General features: G+C 45.2%; 1 protein-coding gene across 1 annotated transcript in view; it reads left to right on the forward strand.

Annotated features, from left to right (window-relative positions):
• EPS15 (epidermal growth factor receptor pathway substrate 15) overlaps positions 1–19,193 on the forward strand; it is a 792,619-nt gene that overhangs the window by 193,111 nt on the left and 580,315 nt on the right. Inside the window, exons 3-4 of the mRNA XM_069232684.1 lie at positions 946–1,035; positions 17,390–17,437. Coding sequence (XP_069088785.1) covers positions 946–1,035; positions 17,390–17,437 — 138 coding nt within the window. The remainder of the gene's footprint in view (positions 1–945; positions 1,036–17,389; positions 17,438–19,193) is intronic.

The raw sequence follows: 19,193 nt of genomic DNA on the forward strand, positions 1-19,193 counted from the left end.
TTTGCATTCACAAACCTTCCAGATACCTCTGCTCTGCTGGACGTCTACTTGAACACATCCCACACACACGGAAAACCAGATCCGGCTGGCTAGTCTTCTCCTACATCGCTCCTAAAGCATGGAAGGACTTGCTGATACACATGATAGCCTCTTGAATTCCACAAGAAGCCGAAGACCTGGGTTTTTGAGTAGTCCCACTCGTGGTCGGTTTGGCTAGACTCACACCTGCTCAGTGCCAGGATACCCTTTCGGGCGACAGTGTGCTCTACAAATCTGCATAACCCAATATTTCCGTCCACTCTTTCCACTTTAAATTAGAAACGCACTTTCACCATACATTTATCCACTAATAATTAACTGTTAATAACAAAAACAGATTTAATGTATAACGCTAGAATGCCTACATCAGCATTTATGACATATTTAAGTATATTTCATCAAATGTGTTGATGAATTCCTGCTACTTTTTCTGTGTTGTACATAACAGAAAACACCTTACACAAGCTGTGTTTGGAATATAACAGTGACGGTGTGCACCACTCTGTATGGGTGGCCTCTTACATTAATGCCTTTATATGCACGTTTCCATATACAAATTAAAAGACAGACCTTTTGGCCTGGTAAATGCCTATTTATATTTGTCCTTGCACAAAACCTGCTTTTGACAAAACCTCTTCTCATCTCTCAAGAGCAGACTTTCTTCCCGAACCCTCATAAAACAGAGTCAATAGACAGCAAGTACTTTTTGATCAGCATACTTAGCTTTCTGTTTACGAAACTTAGCATCCATTAATTAAATCAGCCTGCTATTATACTGCGTGAAGCTGTTCCAGGTAGGCGCAATGTTCTCGATAGAGAACCGTCGTGTGTGCGTGAGTACAATGCAGACTTAAAGCTTGATTAGACATTCTTTGGAGTACCTACTCATCTTTGAATTTTTTGCAGGTTGAATCGGGTAACACAGGGAAGGTGTTGGCTTCTGATGCTGCTCTTTTCTTGAAACGATCTGGACTGACTGACCTTATTCTAGGAAAGGTAAGCAACCATAATCTTAGTATTTGCACTGTTTGTATTGTGGTGGTGAATATATTAGAAGTGGAATACAGTAAGCGAGTAGGTTCCCCCTGCGTTATTGTTCACCCTTTTGTTGCACAATTACTGTTAGTGTCACTAGTGCTTTGGGGTGTAACATTATGTACACGATGGTTCATCATTATTGTATGTGTTCTATGCTGTTTAAGACTCGATTGTTCGCTATTAACCCCTTAGCTGCTGGGCCTTTTCCCCCCCAGTGCTGATCCCTTTTTTGGCTATTTGGGGTAGTTCGCGCTTAGGGCTTCATAACTTTTTGTCCACATACGCTAACCACGCCAAATTTGCGTCCTTTTTTTCCAACATCCTAGGGATTCTAATGATACCCAGAGTTTGTGGTTTACCCTGGAGGAGACCAATAAAATAGCCAAAATACAGTGAAAATTTAGTTTTTTCCAAAAAAATGGGAAAAAAGGGCCGCCGAAGAAGGCTTGTGGTTTTTTCCCTGAAAATGCCATCAACAAAGGGTTTCTGGTGCTGAAATCACTATCTTCCCACCTTTCAGGAACGGGCAGACTTGAATCAGAAAACCACATTTTCCAACACAAATTTGGCATTTTACTGGGACATACCCCATTTTTACTATTTTTGGTGCTTTCAACCTCCTTCCAGTTAGTGACAGGAATGGGTGTGAAACCAATGCTGGATCCCGGAAAGCTAAACATTTCTGAAAACTAGACAAAATTCTGAATTCAGCAAGGGGTCATTTGTGTAGATCCTACAAGGTTTTCCTACAGAAAATAACAGCTGAAATAAAAAAATATTGAAATTGAGCTGAAAACAACAGCCATTTTTCTTTATGTTTTACTCTGTAACTTTTTCCTGCAATGTCAGATTTCTGAAAGCAATATACCGTTTTGTCTGCTGGACTCTTCTGGTTGCGGGGATATAAAGGGCTTATAGGTTCATCAAGAACCCTAGGTACCCAGAGCCAATAAATGAGGTGCACCCTGCAGTTGGTTTTCATTCTATACTGGGTATACAGCAATTCATTTGCTGAAATATGAGGAGTAAAAAAAAGGTATCAAGAAAACCTTTGCATTTCCTAAATGGGATCAAGATAAGGTTTTGAGGAGCAGTGGTTATTTGCACATCTTTGAATTCCGAGGTGCCCATACTAGCATGTGAATTGCAGGGCATTTCTCAAATAGACGTCTTTTTTACACACTCTCTTATATTTGGAAGGAAAAAATGTAGAGAAAGATAAGGGGCAATAACACTTGTTTTGCTATTCTATGTTCCCCCAAGTCTCCCGATAAAAATGATACCTCACTTGTGTGGGTAGGCCTAGCGCCCGCGACAGGAAATGCCCCAAAACACAACGTGGACACATCCCATTTTTTCACAAAATACAGAGCTGTTTTTTTGCAAAGTGCCTACCTGTAGATTATGGCCTCTAGCTCAGCCGGCACATAGGGAAACCTACCAAACCTGTACATTTTTGAAAACTAGAGACCTAGGGGAATCCAAGGAGGGGTGACTCGCGGGGCTCTGACCAGGTTCTGTTACCCAGAATCCTTTGCAAACCTCAAAAAGTGGCTAAAAAAACAAGTTTTCCTCACATTTCGGTGACAGAAAGTTCTGGAATCGGAGAGGAGCCTCAAATTTCCTTCCACCCAGCGTCCCCTCAAGTCTCCCGATAAAAATGATACATCACTTGTGTGGGTAGGCCTAGCGCCCGCGACAGGAAATGCCCCAAAACACAACGTGGACACATCACAGAAAACAGAGCTGTTTTTTGCAAAGTGCCTACCTGTAGATTTTGGCCTCTAGCTCAGCCGGCACCTAGGGAAACCTACCAAACCTGTGCATTTCTGAAAATTAGAGACCTAGGGGAATCCAAGGAGGGGTGACTTGCGGGGCTCGGACCAGGTTCTGTTACCCAGAATCCTTTGCATACCTCAAAAAGTGGCTAAAAAAACAAGTTTTCCTCACATTTCGGTGACAGAAAGTTCTGGAATCTGAGAGGAGCCACAAATTTCCTTCCACCCAGCGTTCCCCCCAAGCCTCCCGATAAAAATGATACCTCACTTGTGTGGTTAGGCCTGGTGCCTGCGACAGGAATAGATCACACAACGGTCAATGTTGGTCCTTACGTGAGGCAGCTGTTGACCCTGGGGTGATCCATTCCTGACACAGACACTAGGTGTAGGCACTCAAGTGGGGTAGTGTTTTTATCAGGACAGGTGAGGAGTCACTGGGTGGTAGGAATATTGTGGATCCCAGCATATTCCTGTAGTTTGTGTGACAGAAATGCGAGAAAAATTGAGTTTTTTTTCAACATTTCAGCTTTGCAGGGTATTCTGGGTAAGAAAACTTTGGGGAAGCCACACAAGTCACACCTCTGTGGACTCCCCCGAATGTCTAGTTTCCAGAAATGTTTGGGTTTAGTGTGTTTCTCTATATGGCCGCCGAATCCAGGACCAAAAACACAGGTGCCTGCCTTACAAAACCAGTTTGTTTTGCCATGGATAATTTTGATGTCTCCACAATATGATTTGGGTGGTGGAATTTGGGGCTGAACTAAATTGGGGAGCTCCCAAGAGAGCACTCTCTCTCTGCTTGCCGCCGCATTCACCTGCTCTCTGGGTTGGCCTAACCCACTATTACCCAGTTGCACAAACAGCTTGCGAAGGGACAGCAGGACTGTCCTCATCACCTCCCTCATAATGTACTGGAAGAGGAGTTATCGAATGGGACTCCTCTGACTGAAAAATCACTCCCAGAGTCTGCGCCATTGTCCTATCCCTCAGATGCTGTCTCAGTATCTGATGTCTCAGTCTCTGATCCTATGTCAGAGCGGTCCTCTATAACCCGAGTGTAGGCAGCAGTCATCCATCAAGATGCCATCTCTGCTATTGGCTAAACTGTTGCTCTAAAACACTAGCCTACGTAGACAGTCACAAAATCGATGGTGTGTGAGATACGTGCAACAGTAGAGGCCACCTTACCTGCGCTTCTTCCCTCAATCAGCACGTACTTTCAAGACACTCAAAAAACACCTTGTCACATACCATTCGTCACAGTCTTTAGCACCTCCTGCGCCCAGTCCAACAATCATTATTGGTGCTCCCACTCCCTCCTCCTCGGATTCCCTCATTACCACCCAGCAAAAGTGCCCTTCATCTCTCCATAGACTTTGCTAATGTACTCAGCTATTTACATAAAATACAGATTTGCTCTTTGCAGTAGGCATATAAACCTTCTGCGCTTCTTTATGGCACTAAAACTGCCACTAGACAAGTCGGACCCTTTTCCCCCCAGGGAAACCACACACATATTGACAAAAGTGATATATATATGACAGCCAATCACCTGAAACTCAACTCAAGCAAAACCGAAATAATCCTCTTTGGCCCACACAAAAACACCTGGGACCCCTCATGGTGGCCCACCACGCTCGGCCCTGCACCCACCCCCGCCAACCACGCACGCAACCTCAGCATCATCCTAGACTCCTCCCTCTCGATGACCCAACAAATCAACGCTCTCACCTCCTCATGCTTCAACACACTCCGTATACTGAAAAACATTCAAATGGATCCCCACAGAGACCAGAAAAACTGTCACTCACGCACACATCAGCAGCAGGCTTGATTACGGAAACGCACTCTACGCCGGCACCACTCTAAAACTCAAGCGCAAACTACACGCATCTAGAACTCAGCAGCACGACTCATCCTCGACCTCCGCCGACACGAACACATCTCTCCACACCTCAAATCCCTCCACTGGCTCCCCATTGACAAAAGGATCACCTTCAAGATCCTCATCCTCGCACACAAATCACTCCACAACACAGGCCCTGCCTACCTCAACGAGAGTCACCTTCCACACCCCCACACGAAACGTCCGCTCAGCTGACCTCTCTCTCGCCTCTGTCCCCCGCATCAAACACACCACCACCGGGGGCAGATCCTTCTCCTACCTTGCACCCTAAACCTGGAACGCCCTCACAACCCACCTTCGCAAGACCCAAAACCTACTTCTTTTCAGGAAGGGCCTCAAAACCTGGCTTTTCGAACAGTGAACCTCCCAGCCCCTTTCCCTCCCCCCGCCCCCCCCCCCCAAGCGCCTTGAGACCCTCACAGGTGAGTAGCACACTTTATAAATCTCTTTGGTATATATAGATCTACCTCTATATATATATATATATATATATATATATATCTATGTACATGGATATATCTATAGATATATCCATGTACATAGATATATCTATCTACATAGATATATAAATATAGATCTATATATAGATCTATTTTTTTTAGTTGTTGTATGGTTTCCTTGGGGGCCAAAATGGCCCCCAGAGAAACCCTACAACATCTAAAAAAAAAATTGCCCCCACAGGGGGTCACCCTGCCCACGGGCGACCCCCTGTCATTTTTTTATTATTATTTTTTTTTTAAAACAATCCCCTGGGGGGGGGGCGCGATCCCCCCCCCCCCCCCCCCCCCCCAGGGGGCACCTACCTTTTTTTTTTTTATTAATTATGCCCCCGGGGGGGGGGGGCGGCCCGTTTTCCGAGGGGTCCGCCCCCCCAAAGTGAAATCCCTGGCGTCTAGTGGTGTTTCCTGGCCCCCGATCGCAGCTGTGCTGCGATCGGGGGCCAGGAAACACTTTGAGAAGGCCTCGTAAGAAAGGGGAGACTCTCCCCTTTATTACGAGGCCTTCTCAAACTGTTTCTGGCCCCCGATCGCAGCTGTGCTGCGATCGGGGGCCAGAAACAGTTTGAGAAGGCCTCGTAAGAAAGGGGAGAGTCTCCCCTTTCTTAAGAGGCCTTTTCAAAGTGTTTCCTGGCCCCCCGATCACAGCTGTGCTGCGATCGGGGGGCCAGGAAACCTGAAAGTGTTTCCTGGCCCCCGATCGCAGCACAGCTGCGACCGGGGGGCCAGGAAACACTTTCAGGAAGGCCTCGTAAGAAAGGGGAGACACTCCCCTTTCTTACGAGGCCTTCCCGAACGTGAGAAAGGCCGTTTTCCCCATCAAAGCAGGAAGCGGCCGCAAGGCTGCTTCCTGCTTTGATGGGGAAAACACCTTTGCAACGTCAGTGCGCCGCGAGGCGCGCTGACGTCACAAAGGGGCGGGTGGGGGGGGCGGGGGGAGACACGGAAGCTTCCGTGTCTCCCGGGGGGGGGTTTAAAAAAAAAAAAAAATCCTCGGGTGCAACGCACCCGAGGATTTATTGATACCCTTCCTGGTGTCGGCCACTGGTCGTGACCCGCACCAGGGAGGGTGTGTGGGCGTCGGCCAGTGGCCGACGCCCGCACCTAAGCGGTTAATCATGATGTAAGGAGTTTTCCAAGTGCAAAGTTGCTTCAGTGGGAGCAACAGGGAGAGGTGAGGAGGCAAAGTGTACCCGCTTTTGGGTCTCCTCCCAGACAGGTTTAGCTATCTGTTGTCAAAAACATAGGGCCTGATTTAGATTTTGGTGGATAGGTTACTCGGTCAATGGTGACAGATACCCGTCCTCCGAAATATAAATGTCATAGGAAATAATAACCGTTGTGATGGACTAACACATCCGCCAATATAAATATCAGGCTCTTAATGTGTACAACACCAATACTTACTCCCTGGCTTTGATTCAGGCCATTGCTTAGTGTTAATTGGCTTTCTTATTACTCATTTGCTTTCTTATTATTTGACGGCCTTTTCTTTTTGGGTTTGTCCCTCCCCTGGAGTGTAGCTTCTTGCCATCCTTTTGATTGGATAACGTGGGTCCTTTCACTGCTTCAGTTCACGGAGCTATGATTTGCTTTTACTTTCAGCACGTTCTGGGAGGCCTGAATTTTCACGTGCTCTATTCTTACTGCATTATTTAGACAGTGCATTTGAAGTAGTTTCTGTTAATCATAGTTCACTTTTTCAACGTCTGTTTTCACAAGGCATTTCATTGTTTCTTGATTGATTATTAATGCAATCATCGATGCTTTTATGCTTTCTTCTATCTTTGCCATTTCAGCTTGGCTTATAGTAGTTTGCTTTCTCATCCTATGAAAAAGGCCTGTGTTTGCTACAAGAAGTGCCTTAAATATATTAATATGCAAAGTTTTCTCTTGCTGTACACTGCAGGGATGAGTTCTTCTCTACCTAGTCTGCAGTGTCCTTTCTTTTAACTTGGTTAATTTTGGAATTGGCTCAAAAGCCCATGCCCTTGCAGCATGCAGAGGTATTTCTGTAGCAGTTCATTTCATGCGCACACTTCAGTTCTGCTGTTATTATTCTCTGAATTTCTCTGCTCCAAGTGGCACATCAATAATTCTATTTTATAATTTGACAAGCTCAGTGTTCTAAAATAATTGCATATTTTTGTAAGTGTATGTTTAATAAATGCTAGCACACCTCTTGAACGTAACACACTTGATGTGTCATGTTGGGCTTTCTGTTGCTGAACAGCATACTCATAGCCCAAAGGCTTGTGACCTATTGGCCTTGCCAATGTTTGTTTGCTTTAGTTGGTGCACCAGTGAGGAGTCCACCTTATAAGAAAGGTTCTTTGTTTTGTGTTGCTGCTTTTTATGTGCTGAATTGGGAAATCACTTTTATGGATCTACTCTAAAATCTACAATTTGAAGTTTATTTCTATAAAACAGACTAAAGATGCACAGCTCCTTTCAGAAATGTGACAACAACCGGTCTTGACGCTATCAAGACTGGTGTCTTATGGTACATGATGTCAAAATATGTTTCAAAGCACAACAGAACATTAGCCAACCAGGGGTCTTTCTGGTATCTCCAATCTTTCTTGGTAATCGAGAATTGCTGATCGGTTACAAAGAACTGGATGTGGTGGTGTTTAAACTTTAGGGCCCTGTTAAACTGCTCTCCTTTGAATGGAGATTGATTATCTGCGTTCCGTTTTTGTTGCTTCAGTAGACGTGGCTAGTCTTGTTTTTAGGTCGAGCATAGCAGTGTGCAATCACTGCTTTTCGACCTGTTGTAATCTATCCTGTGGGTTTTAACCATGCCCATCTCACGCCCGTCACTTTCATTCATTCCTGGGCCTGCCATTCAAAAATCCCTTGATGTCATTAGTAAATGCTTTACATTTGTCCCGCCTTGAGGCTGTTTTGTTACTGCCTTGAAGACTCACCCATTTACATGGATTATTGCACGATTGGCCAGATAGCTTTGTGTCGACGCACTATTTTTCCTTTTTTCTCACCGATTCGCTCATGGCGATATGTTGTTTCTTAGTCTTCCTTGGTTTCGGGCATCTTGATGTTTCTTTGCAATGTCTGCGGGGTTTTTGTTTGCATTTTTATGTAGCGCAAACTCAACGTGAAGGTATTGAATTGCTTTTGCAGTTTTATATAGCGCAAACTCGATACAAAAGTATTACAGCGCTTTACATAAGCACCAGTTACATTACACAAGAACACATTCATTTTTGGTAGCAAGGGGAGATTAAGCAATTTACCAAGAAATCACAGGATGTTGAGCTGGCACCGAGGCTCGAACCTTGTCCCCCAGCTCCAAGGTTGGCAGCTCTTGCCCTTACGCTACATCCTCTCCCCTAAGACTGTCTGGTGTGTTGGGGCAGTCTGGGAGTAACTTGTTTTTTTGTATAGCTCTTGGTAATACAGGTTCTGCCAATTTATAGCGCTGCAAAGCAAGTGCCATTCTTAACAAATTTGCTATAATTCATTTGCAGATAAACTGCCTCTTCTGTTATTCTCTTTGTATACATTCAATGTTTTTAAAAGTTAGGCTGGTATTGCCAATGTAGAGGAATAATTCCTTTAAAAGTTAAAACACAGAATTATGTGCCTGCCCCCTTTTCTTTCCTCCTAACTCTTTTCACCCCCTCGTTCTCCAGGTTAAATGTTACAAAGGTGCCTCTTTGTGCCTTGTTTGGTGCTATAATAATTTAAGTAAAGACAATAGAAAGAGTTGTATCTCTAGGGTATCAGTCACTCTATAAGAATGAGGCTAAAACACTCTCAAGATGAGTATTGTTGTGTCCTCTATCCTGCAGCGACAGGCCTGGGAGGGTTGCTGAGGCATCTGGCATACATCCACTAATTACACTCCAAACTAAAACACATAGGTAAAAGACATTGTCATTTACAAGTCCAGTCGTGCTTATGCTCACAAATGCAAGACCTATTGCATTGTAAATGCTTTGTTTTTTTTTGTTTTTGTTTTTTAGCCCATTTCATATTTACTGTGTTGGGTTCCATCTGTATGAATTGAGCACTTGGATTGAAGTACTTGGAAAGTTTTATTTTATTCAGGGGTCCTTTTATCTTAGAATATTGTTAGTAGAAGCAGAAGGGGACTTGACAACTGCTGTTAGTGGGGTTGTGACTCTCTAGTGTGAAGCCCCTATCAAGACTAGAGAAGCTGCTTCTGCTAGTACTAAGTCTGTGCCAGCTGTGCGTGCAATACGGAACTATTTTGCCACATCTCTCAAGCCATAATGTAAAATCGCTGGCATAGTGTAGCCAGCCACTGTGACATTGCCCTTATTGACCATATGAGCACTCGCAACAGACCGCGAATGCTGGCTGCAGCCACATGCTAAAAAACATTACCACTTTACCAAAGTGTGACCCTCTCAGACAATGCTAGTCCATAACACATTTGTGTAACACTGTAGGCCCCATCTATATCCCTCTCCCCTTTAGTAATGCTTCTTACACATTACTTAATGCTCGCTCTGATTCTCAGTGACCAATGCACCAGAGAATTCAATCCCACCCACTGATTTACAGAGCTCAAACAGTGTGCGAAATGTTAATCTTGGCAGAAGCTAGGAATGTGATGCTAACAAATCAGCTATAGCTATAGATGTTTTTGTAACAGAACATACAGAATGTAAGCAGGGATTGTTATCTTGTGTTTTTTAGGGTCGAGCGTACAAGTGCTCTGTCCCTGTTGTAATCTCTCTTTGGGCTTTTAACCACGCCCATGTCAGGCCAGTCACTTTCATTGCTTAGTGGGCTTGCCTTTTAAAATCTGCTTGATTTCATTAGTGAAAGGTATACAAACTTCTGATGGATACAACTACCTGTGGATTCCTCACCTAAAGAATTTTCCCCACGCGCCAGCATTCAACGGAAACTTTCTTCTAGCGCTGCATGTCGACGATGACCTCACAATTGCCCGACTCCCATGCGACACCGTATGATGTCATCCAGGCAATAAGAGGTCCTCGGAGACTTGCAGACGTCAGTTCCCTTTTTGCCTTGCCTTTGAGTAACATCGGACGATACTCTGTCTGGAGGATCCGGCGTCAGATGACTCAGATGGTCGACGCCGTCTGAGGTCTTCGGTGTCGGCTGATGCCTTATCGACGCCGGGGATTGGACCTTCCTCTTCCAGCTGCGGATGTCAATACAAACATTCTCACTGAGGTTTTGCATCCATCATCACCTGTGGCAGAGCCGCTACTTCTGTTTAATGAGGCACTTATGGACCCAATTATGGAGGTGTGGAAGAAGCTGTGACTTCAACAGCTGTGAACAGGTCGGTGGCGAGAAGGTATCGGGTGGCTCCTTGTGATCCGACGTTCTTATCCAGACACCCGAATCTGGAGAGTTTGGTTGTGCAGGCATCCTGCTCCTCTCGCTCTGCTCTGGGATCTTTTCCAGGGGTTCCCGCGGACAGGGAGTCTGAGAATGGACCAGTCTGCTAAGAAGGCGTTCTCTTCATGTAGCATGGCCCTCAAGTCTACAAATGCTACTTGTATTCTAGGAAGGTATATTTATGCTCTTATGGACGAAGCCAAGACTGAATTGAATCAGGAGGTGCTTATCCTTTTTGCGTACGCTCAGGCGGCTGCGACGACCCAGGTTATTCAATCTGGGCTACACACCTCGGACTCTGTGGCCAGGGCTATGGGCACGTCCATAGCAACAAGACGACATGACTGGCTGCAGTCTTCAGGATTCTCTCCTGATGTACAGACAACCCTACTCGACCTGCCCTTTGATGGGGACAAACTATTTGGAGCAAAAGCTGACTCTGCCATGAAGCGGTTCAAGGAGAGTAGGGCCACGGCAAGATCTTTGGGACTGCAAGCAGCCACCTCCTCTTCCTTAAGATCATTTAGGAGGTTTAGGGGTTTTGGGCGTGGCTGTTCCTTTCGATGGAGGCTCCAGGCAGCAGGACAGCAATCTTCAGGAGCTCACCCTTCTAGATCTTTCAGGGGCAGGGGTAGAGTTCGTACTAGAGGGGCCGCCCAGCAGCACTCTGCCTCTTCCGGAGGGGTGCAGCAAGGAAAGCAGCCTTAGTCCTCAATCACTCCCTTTACACGCATCTCCTGTAGGGACTGTCTCACTTGCTTCACATGTGGGAGTCGATAACCTCGGACTCCTGGGTCACCGACATTGTGGGGAAAGGTTATACTCTTCCCTTTCGGGACTTTCTCCCTCCCCTCCCATCCTTCTGTTCGGAAGACCATCTTCTCTTACTACAACAGGAAGTGCTAATCCTTTTGTTGAAAGGCGCAGTGGAGTTGGTTCCAGAGCAGGAGAAGGGTCAGGGCTGCTATTCAAGATACTTCCTGATCCCCAAAAATGATGGTCGGTTGAGGCCAATCCTGGACCTGAGGATTTTGAATTGGTTCCTCAAGCAGGAAAAGTTCAAGATGCTGACCCTGTCACAGGTTATTTTGGCGTTGAACGAAGGAGATTGGATGGTGTTTGTCGACTTGCAGGATGCTTACTTCCATATCCCAATCCTCAAGTCGCACAGGCAGTATCTCCGGTTTGTGGTAGGGTCGCAACACTATCAGTTTGCGGTCCTTCCGTTTGGTCTTCCTTACGGCACCTCTAGTCTTCACAAAGGTGATGGCAGTGGTTGCAGCGGAGCTCAGAAGAAGGGGGATAGCAGTATTTCCTTATCTGTACGATTGGTTGATCAAAGCCAAGTCTCCGGATCTCCTGCGGCGTCACCTGCAGTCGACAACTCAGTTGTTCGATCTGGGCTTGTTTGGTGAACATGCCCAAATCTAACCTAGAGCCCTCTCAGCGACTCCTGTTCATAGGGGCAGTACTGGACACAACATTGAATCGGGCCTTTCCTCCGCCACGTTGATTCCAATTTTCCAGAATGGAGCGGTCGTTCCAGTCCTCAAGGTCCTGCGTCTGCTCGGTCTGTTCGCTTCTTGCATTCTGCTGGTCATTCATGCGCGCTGGCACATAAGGGCTCTTCAGTGGTGCATCCGCAGGCAGTGGTTTCAACACAAAGGCGATCTCGAGGAGTCAATAAAGATCTCCAGAGATGGTGCAGTGGATCTTCAATGGTGGGCTGCGGACGGCAACCTTTCCCAAGGAAAGCCGTTCTCGTGGCCACCCCCGGTGGCCACAGTGATAACGGATGCCTCCACTCTAGGGTGCTCATCTGGGGGACCTGGAGGTCAAAGGTCATTGGTCTCCAGGGGAACAGAGGCTTCACATAAATCTGTTGGAATAGCGGGTGATACGTCTGGCTCTCAAGGCCTTCTTCCCTTCCCTTTGCAGTGGGTTGGTTCAAGTCCTAACGGACAACACTACCGCAATGTGGTATATAAACAAGCAGGGAGGAGTGGGGTCGTATGTTCTCTGCAGGGAAGCTCTACGGCTCTGGTCCTGGGTTCAGGACCATCGGATTTGCTTGGTAGCAAACCATTTGGCCGGAGTTCTGAACCTGTGTGCGGACGATCTCAGTCGGCGCATCTTGACCGATCACGAGTGGCGTCTTCATCCAGACCTGGTCCTTTACATCTTCCAGATGTGGGGGTATCCACAGATAGATCTGTTTGCCACTCGGGATAATGCCCACTGCCCGTCATTCTGAAGCCTCCAGTATCCGGTGCAAGGAGCTTTGGGGGATTCGTTTAAGATGTCCTGGAAGGGTCAGTTGCTTTAAGCGTTTCCCGCCCATGCCCTTGATTCCTCGGGTCCTGAGGAAGATTCCCCAAGACCGGGCTCAAGTCATCTTAATAGCTCCGGATTGGCCAAGAAGGGTGTGTTATTCAGACCTTCTCCAACTCTCTCTGTGCCCTCCGCTCCGTCTCCCTCACAGGGAAGACCTCCTCTCGCAGTCGCAGTGGCAGGTTCTAACCCTCACCTCCAGAGCCTGCACCTCCATGCCTGTAGATTGAACGGGGCAATCTGAGTGCTTTTTCTCTCCCGCCTGAGGTGGTGGAAGTTATATTATTGGCCAGGCGACACTCCACCAAATCTATCTATGCAAGCAGGTGGGCTAAATTTGTAAATTGGTGTGGAGAGAATCAAATTGATCCCTTGAGTGCCCACTTATCTGACATTCTGTTATTTGCATTGTCCTTGGCACAGAGGGGTTGTGCAGTTGCCACTGTTAAGGGTTATTTATCCATGCTGTCGGCCTTTCTGTGCCTTCCAGACCAACCCTCCTTGTTTAAGTCCCCAATAGTTTTGAGGTTCATTAAGGGTCTCACTAACAAGTTTCCGCCCACTCCATTCGTTATGCCATAGTGGGATTTGAACTTATTATTGCCCTTTCTTATGGGTTCACCGTTTGAACCGATGCATTCTTGCCCATTGAGGCTTTTAGTTTTTAAAACAGTTTTTCTGGTTGCCATAACATCTGCTTGAAGGGTGAGTGAGCTTCAGGCTCTTAGTGTGGAACCCCCATATACTTCCTTTTACAGGGACAAAGTGGTGTTAAGGACCAAGGTGGCTTTCCTACCGAAGGTTGTTACACCCGTTCATTTAGGACAGTCCATCACGCTTTCTTCCTTCTATCCTCCACCTCATCCATCCAAGGAGGAAGAGAGGCTTCACCGACTTGACCCAAGAAGAGCGTTGAGCTTCTTTGTCGACAGGACGAGGGAGTTCAGACAGGACGATCAGCTCTTCGTCGGTTACGTGGGGAAGAGGAGAGGCAAAGCTGTCCACAAGAGAACGCTTTCCAGGTGGGTCATTCTTTGCATCAAATTGTGTTATTCTTTAGCAAAGAAGGAACCTCCTGTGGGGCCACGTGCCCATTCCACCAGGGCTAAGGTGGCTTCATCGGCCTTAGCTAGAGGTGTTCCTGTGGTTGACATCTGCAGGGCGGCAACTTGGGCATCCCGCCACACTTTTGCCAAGCATTATTGTTTGGACTCTGAGGTTATGAGGGATTGCCATTTTTTCACGCTCACTGCTGCAGGATTTCTTGGTTTGACCATTCAGGCACCCACCACCGAGGGTGGTACTGCTTTGGGACTCTATTCTGTAGGTGAGGAATCCACAGGTAGTTGTATCCATCAGAAGAACAAGTTACTTACCTTCGGTAACACCTTTTCTGGTGGATACACTAGCTACCTCACGGTCCCACCTGCCTCCCTGTTGCCTGGATGGTCTTACCAAGATTTCCTTGGGTGAGTACCCGTATGTTGTACATATGTATATACTGATGCAATGATTTATATATGTGTATATATTTGTTTCTGTATATATATTTAAAAAAAAAAAGAGGACATATGTATATATGTATGCACATATTTCATATTGTTTACTTCTATTGGTTATGTTTCATTTTAGTGGAAATAAATGTTGGTATACAAGTTTGATTGTGTTCATATCACATCTGTAGTGTCAATGTTCTCCTGTTTGCCTCAAAGGCACGTAAAAAAATGGTGATAACTGACGTCTGCATGTCGACGAGGACCTCTTATTGCCTGGATGAGTCGGGCAATTGTGACGTCATCGCTGACGTGCAGAGCTAGAAGAAAATTTCAGTCGAATGCTGGCGCGTGGTAAAAATTCTTTAGGTGAGGAATCCACAGGTAGCTAGTGTATCCACCAGAAAAGGCGTTACCGAAGGTAAGTAACTTGTTCGTCATGCCTTTTCCTGTGTTTAGCCCTTCTCGAGCGCACCAACCAATTAATGAAAACCTACGAGGATCCATGTTTTCAGCCTAGTTTCTGCACTATTTTATCTTTTTATTTTCCACGCAGCGCGATCACCCTGGGTTTTACATAGCACGATCAAGCTGTTTTTTTTTCTTCTTTCAATTCATGTGGCAAGAAAAGTCCGGATAGGAGTTTACAACGCTAATAGTGCTAACTCAAGCAAATGCGCGACCCGTTGTATTGCAAATGCTTGTTTTTTTGGGTTACCCAACGAAGACCAGTCGTGCCAGTCAGGCTTGTTACATCTGCATTTGGCCCAGTCGTGCTTAAGCTGCCAGGCCAGGTCCTTTCTGTATGAAAAACACCAGGAATCCCATACCATTTTCAGGATATACATGACTTGTCTCCGTCCTGAACGGCATGGTAGGCAAAAAATGGAACTGGAATGTAGCACGTGGCACAAGTAATTACTAGTGACTGAGAATAATTGAAGCATTTTGCCGATGTGGGTTCTGAGTTCACTGTGCCATTGGACTGAAGTTTCACCTTACTGATGAGGTATAGAAAGGCTCAGAATTACAGTACCCCTTGCTTTTGCATGTTGCACTTAATGGCACTGCTTGGTTGGAGGAGTGATAACTGTTTGTAACTCACTTGGATAAACTCTGTCATACACCCTGTTAGTAGACCGTGTTTATCTAGGGGGACTGTGCTTTGCCCAGGACATGCATCAGATCAGTGTCTCATGTTCCACCATTCTTATTATTATTCTGATCTGCCCTTCCACCTTAGGCAGACACCACTACCCCATCAGTGACCATTACATAGTTTGGACCGCCACTCCAGCTGTTAAAACATTGCAGGTCCATGTCTTTCTTGCAGTGGTCTGTGATTTCAACAAAGAAAATAACTCCTCCTGGTGCATGTTGCTCAACATAAAGCGTTGCACCCTTCCTCTTGTGGCCCTCTGATCCACAGTGTCTCTCCGTGCCCAGGCCTGAGACATACCTGCACTACTGATCTCAGTTTGTAGATTCTACACTGCTTTACTGCTCAGTACCCAGTAGGGTCAGCCCCTTCTTCCTGCAATCGTTGCATGCTTTCAGATTCTGCTCCATCATTGTGGGGAGATCCCTGATGCATATGCCGAGTGACTGCTTGTGTTGATATTTGCCAAAAGCAGTAACTTAATGTAATGTGCCTCTCCAATCCGCCATACGGGTCACGGTCACCTTTGTTCTTCTGACCTTGTACACTTAAAGAAATACGGTCGATGTCTGCCATACAAATCATTGGCAATGGCATCACTTTCAATCTATTCATAGCGGACTGGAGGGCTTCCTCTTTAAGAGCTGTATATGCTGCAAGTATTTGCCATTAAAATGTGATTCTTAGTAGACTGGCACCCATGAAGGGAGGAGATACATTAATGAGAAAGGGCCAGGGGGAGCACAGGGAGGATGTCCCCTCACCCCTGTCCCAGTCTACACACTTCCCCGGTGAGTTGATTGTTTTTATCAACACATAACCTAAAGGTACAGGATCTTCCATGAGCACATGGACAATTAAATCAACACATGTCACTATAACCCCATTATTTTCCTGCAGTGCTCTGTACTTAATCTCCCGCCCATCTTGATAGGTTGCTTTCATTAATCTGAAATCTTCTGACTAGCATGGGATTCCGATGTCCGAATGAGGGGTAACCAAAGTCCACGTGTTTCTTCTCTGGTGAGAGTTTCAATGCCTCTGTTTGAAGCCACTGATGTGGATTCCCGCAAAGTGCACACAACCATGTTAGTAAATGCTGTCAACGCCACTTGTGACTGTCCAGTACCTGCACTTGACTGTAGTCAATATACATGCCTGTTTTGTGGTGTTACTTTGTGTCAAGGGTGTAACCGTTAACATATCCTTACTTTTTTGTTTTTTTTTGGCACATGTTTATAGCTTCCCGGAACTGGAAATAACACGTTACTATTATCCTAACTCAATGATGCTCATTTGGTGACCTTGATGAAAGGCACAGTGCAGCCACTCAGGTTTATCCCTTGACTTGCAAGTTCCATATGGATCTGAGCAGCAAGTTGTTAATTTGCTGTGCTATGGCTATCTGAGTACCTGTGGAAAAATAAATTTTTCCACTTTTTTGTCATCCTTTCTTATTTTTCATATGTTTGTGGAGAGAATACCTTGTATGTATATATTATTAGTCACTTAATCTGTTGGTATTTGAACCCCCACTATTAATTTTCACTACAAATATACTTGATTTCTTTGAGATATAACTTTATTAGGATGGCCTGCAGCTAAGAAGCTGTATATATGAAATTCTTGACAATCTTAAATTAAGATTTACTGGTCAACTAGTTCATTGTTTTAGGTAGTTCATCTAGCCATAACCTTCTAGACCCAATGACTCATTTTGATTATGTATTAATATGCTTTTAATGTGTATAAAAGATTCTTTACATTTCACTCCCGGACAGATTTGGGATTTGGCTGACACAGATGGAAAAGGCTACCTCAACAAGCAGGTATGGTTCATTGTATTTGTAAAGATTTGGGGATGGACAAAATGTTAAATTGGTGCCTGTTTAGGCAGACTTTAGTATAAAAAAACGAAAAAAAAAAAAAAAACATTCATTTTCATATGAACAAAGACTGGAAATAAATCAAGGATTGAAACAATACACTTTGACAACTTTGACAACTACAATCAGTATATCATTCACAGGCTTTGCACATCAGAGGATAGTAATACATTTGCAGCTTTTTCCTCATCTTTCTAAGATCACAAAGTTCAGTGTCGCGAGACCTAGGTTTAGACCCACATGAATCTAACACCAGTATTTCCAAATGTTGTAATGTTTCTGCGGACACCCTCTAGGCAAGTAAGTAGGCTTCTCGTTGCTCATACAGTGGTCCAGTCCATTTTCCCATCACTCCAGCTGATGGGATCTGTCTGTTTCCAGAGCCTAGCAATGTCAATTGGCTGTGAGGAGTCCAAGCCTTTACAATGTCATTTTCTACCTATTTGAGTCTACATGGTTAATGATATGACAATGATCATCTTATGGTCCTCAGCCAATCTCTAATCCAGCAACTTGCTCTAAGAGGAAAGAATCCCTGTCCAACGAAGGAACAATTACCCTGCACTTCCAGATTGGGTCAAAAAGATTCCCAGTGTGTGATGTGCATCTCGGGCAGAGTGTAGAATCAATAGTTTCCAACTTTCACAGCATATCTTTAGTTAAGTAAGTACAATGCAGATACTTTAGATGGACGAATTATGTGATGTGATGGCCAATACTTTTGGGAATGCCCGCGTCTCCTTCCAGTTCTCATCAGAAAGTGGAACCAGATCATGTTGCCAAATATGATGCGACTGTTTAAGGGAGTCTGGTGTACTCATAATTAAGAAGCTTTAAATTTGTATTATCTTATGATCTAATTTGTTAATAATTTTGCCTCCAGTGAAGCTAAATATGGTATCTCCTCCAGGTCAGTCACATAAGGAGTGAATGCCTGGTGAAACTGAAGTTAGCAAAATTGACTTGAATGAAAATCTTACTCATCTTGCAAATTGACAAATGATTTAATCACTGTCCCCGACATGACACCCCCTACCCCTCATTCTGGAGATTACTTTATCATCTCACTGCTTAAATCCCACAGTGGGTTTCAATTGTTAATTTGTGCCTCCTTGCCAAATCCCTGCCAGTTTCCTTCCAAATTTTGAAAGTAAATTGGGTGGATGGCGGGAGGAAGGGAGGGATTAATCGTTCTATCATAGAGTGGGTGTAATATTGAAACTCCCTGCATCGCCCTGCTGGGCCTTGCATTTCGTATCGACACTTGTTGAGAGTCCCAATGTGGGTAGCTCTCTAATAGGACATAATGTTGGCTGCCCGCCACCCTACCATCATATGTGGATTTAAACCATCTCACTAAAGCTCTTCTGGGGGAAATTCTGTTTTTAGAGAAAAGCCCTTAAAATGGAGCTGATGCAGATAAAGAATGGGGAAGTATTGTAGCTAATAGAATAGTAACATCAAGGCCACCATTTTAAAGATCGCCTACTTTCACAGCAATGACAGTGTGTGTGCCGCCCATAACCTGACGCTCCCGAGTAATTTGTCTATTTACAGTAGAATGTTCTTGTCTCAGCCTATCTTTGTGACCTGCATCACAAAACCCGCTAAATATTTAAAACCATTTTAACCACTTGTAGATCATGGGCACAACTGAGGTCATGTGGGTGATCATCTAGTGGATATGTGATTGATTTAG

This window comes from Pleurodeles waltl, chromosome 4_2 (assembly GCF_031143425.1).
Source record: "Pleurodeles waltl isolate 20211129_DDA chromosome 4_2, aPleWal1.hap1.20221129, whole genome shotgun sequence".
Classification (NCBI taxonomy): Eukaryota; Metazoa; Chordata; class Amphibia; order Caudata; family Salamandridae; genus Pleurodeles; species Pleurodeles waltl.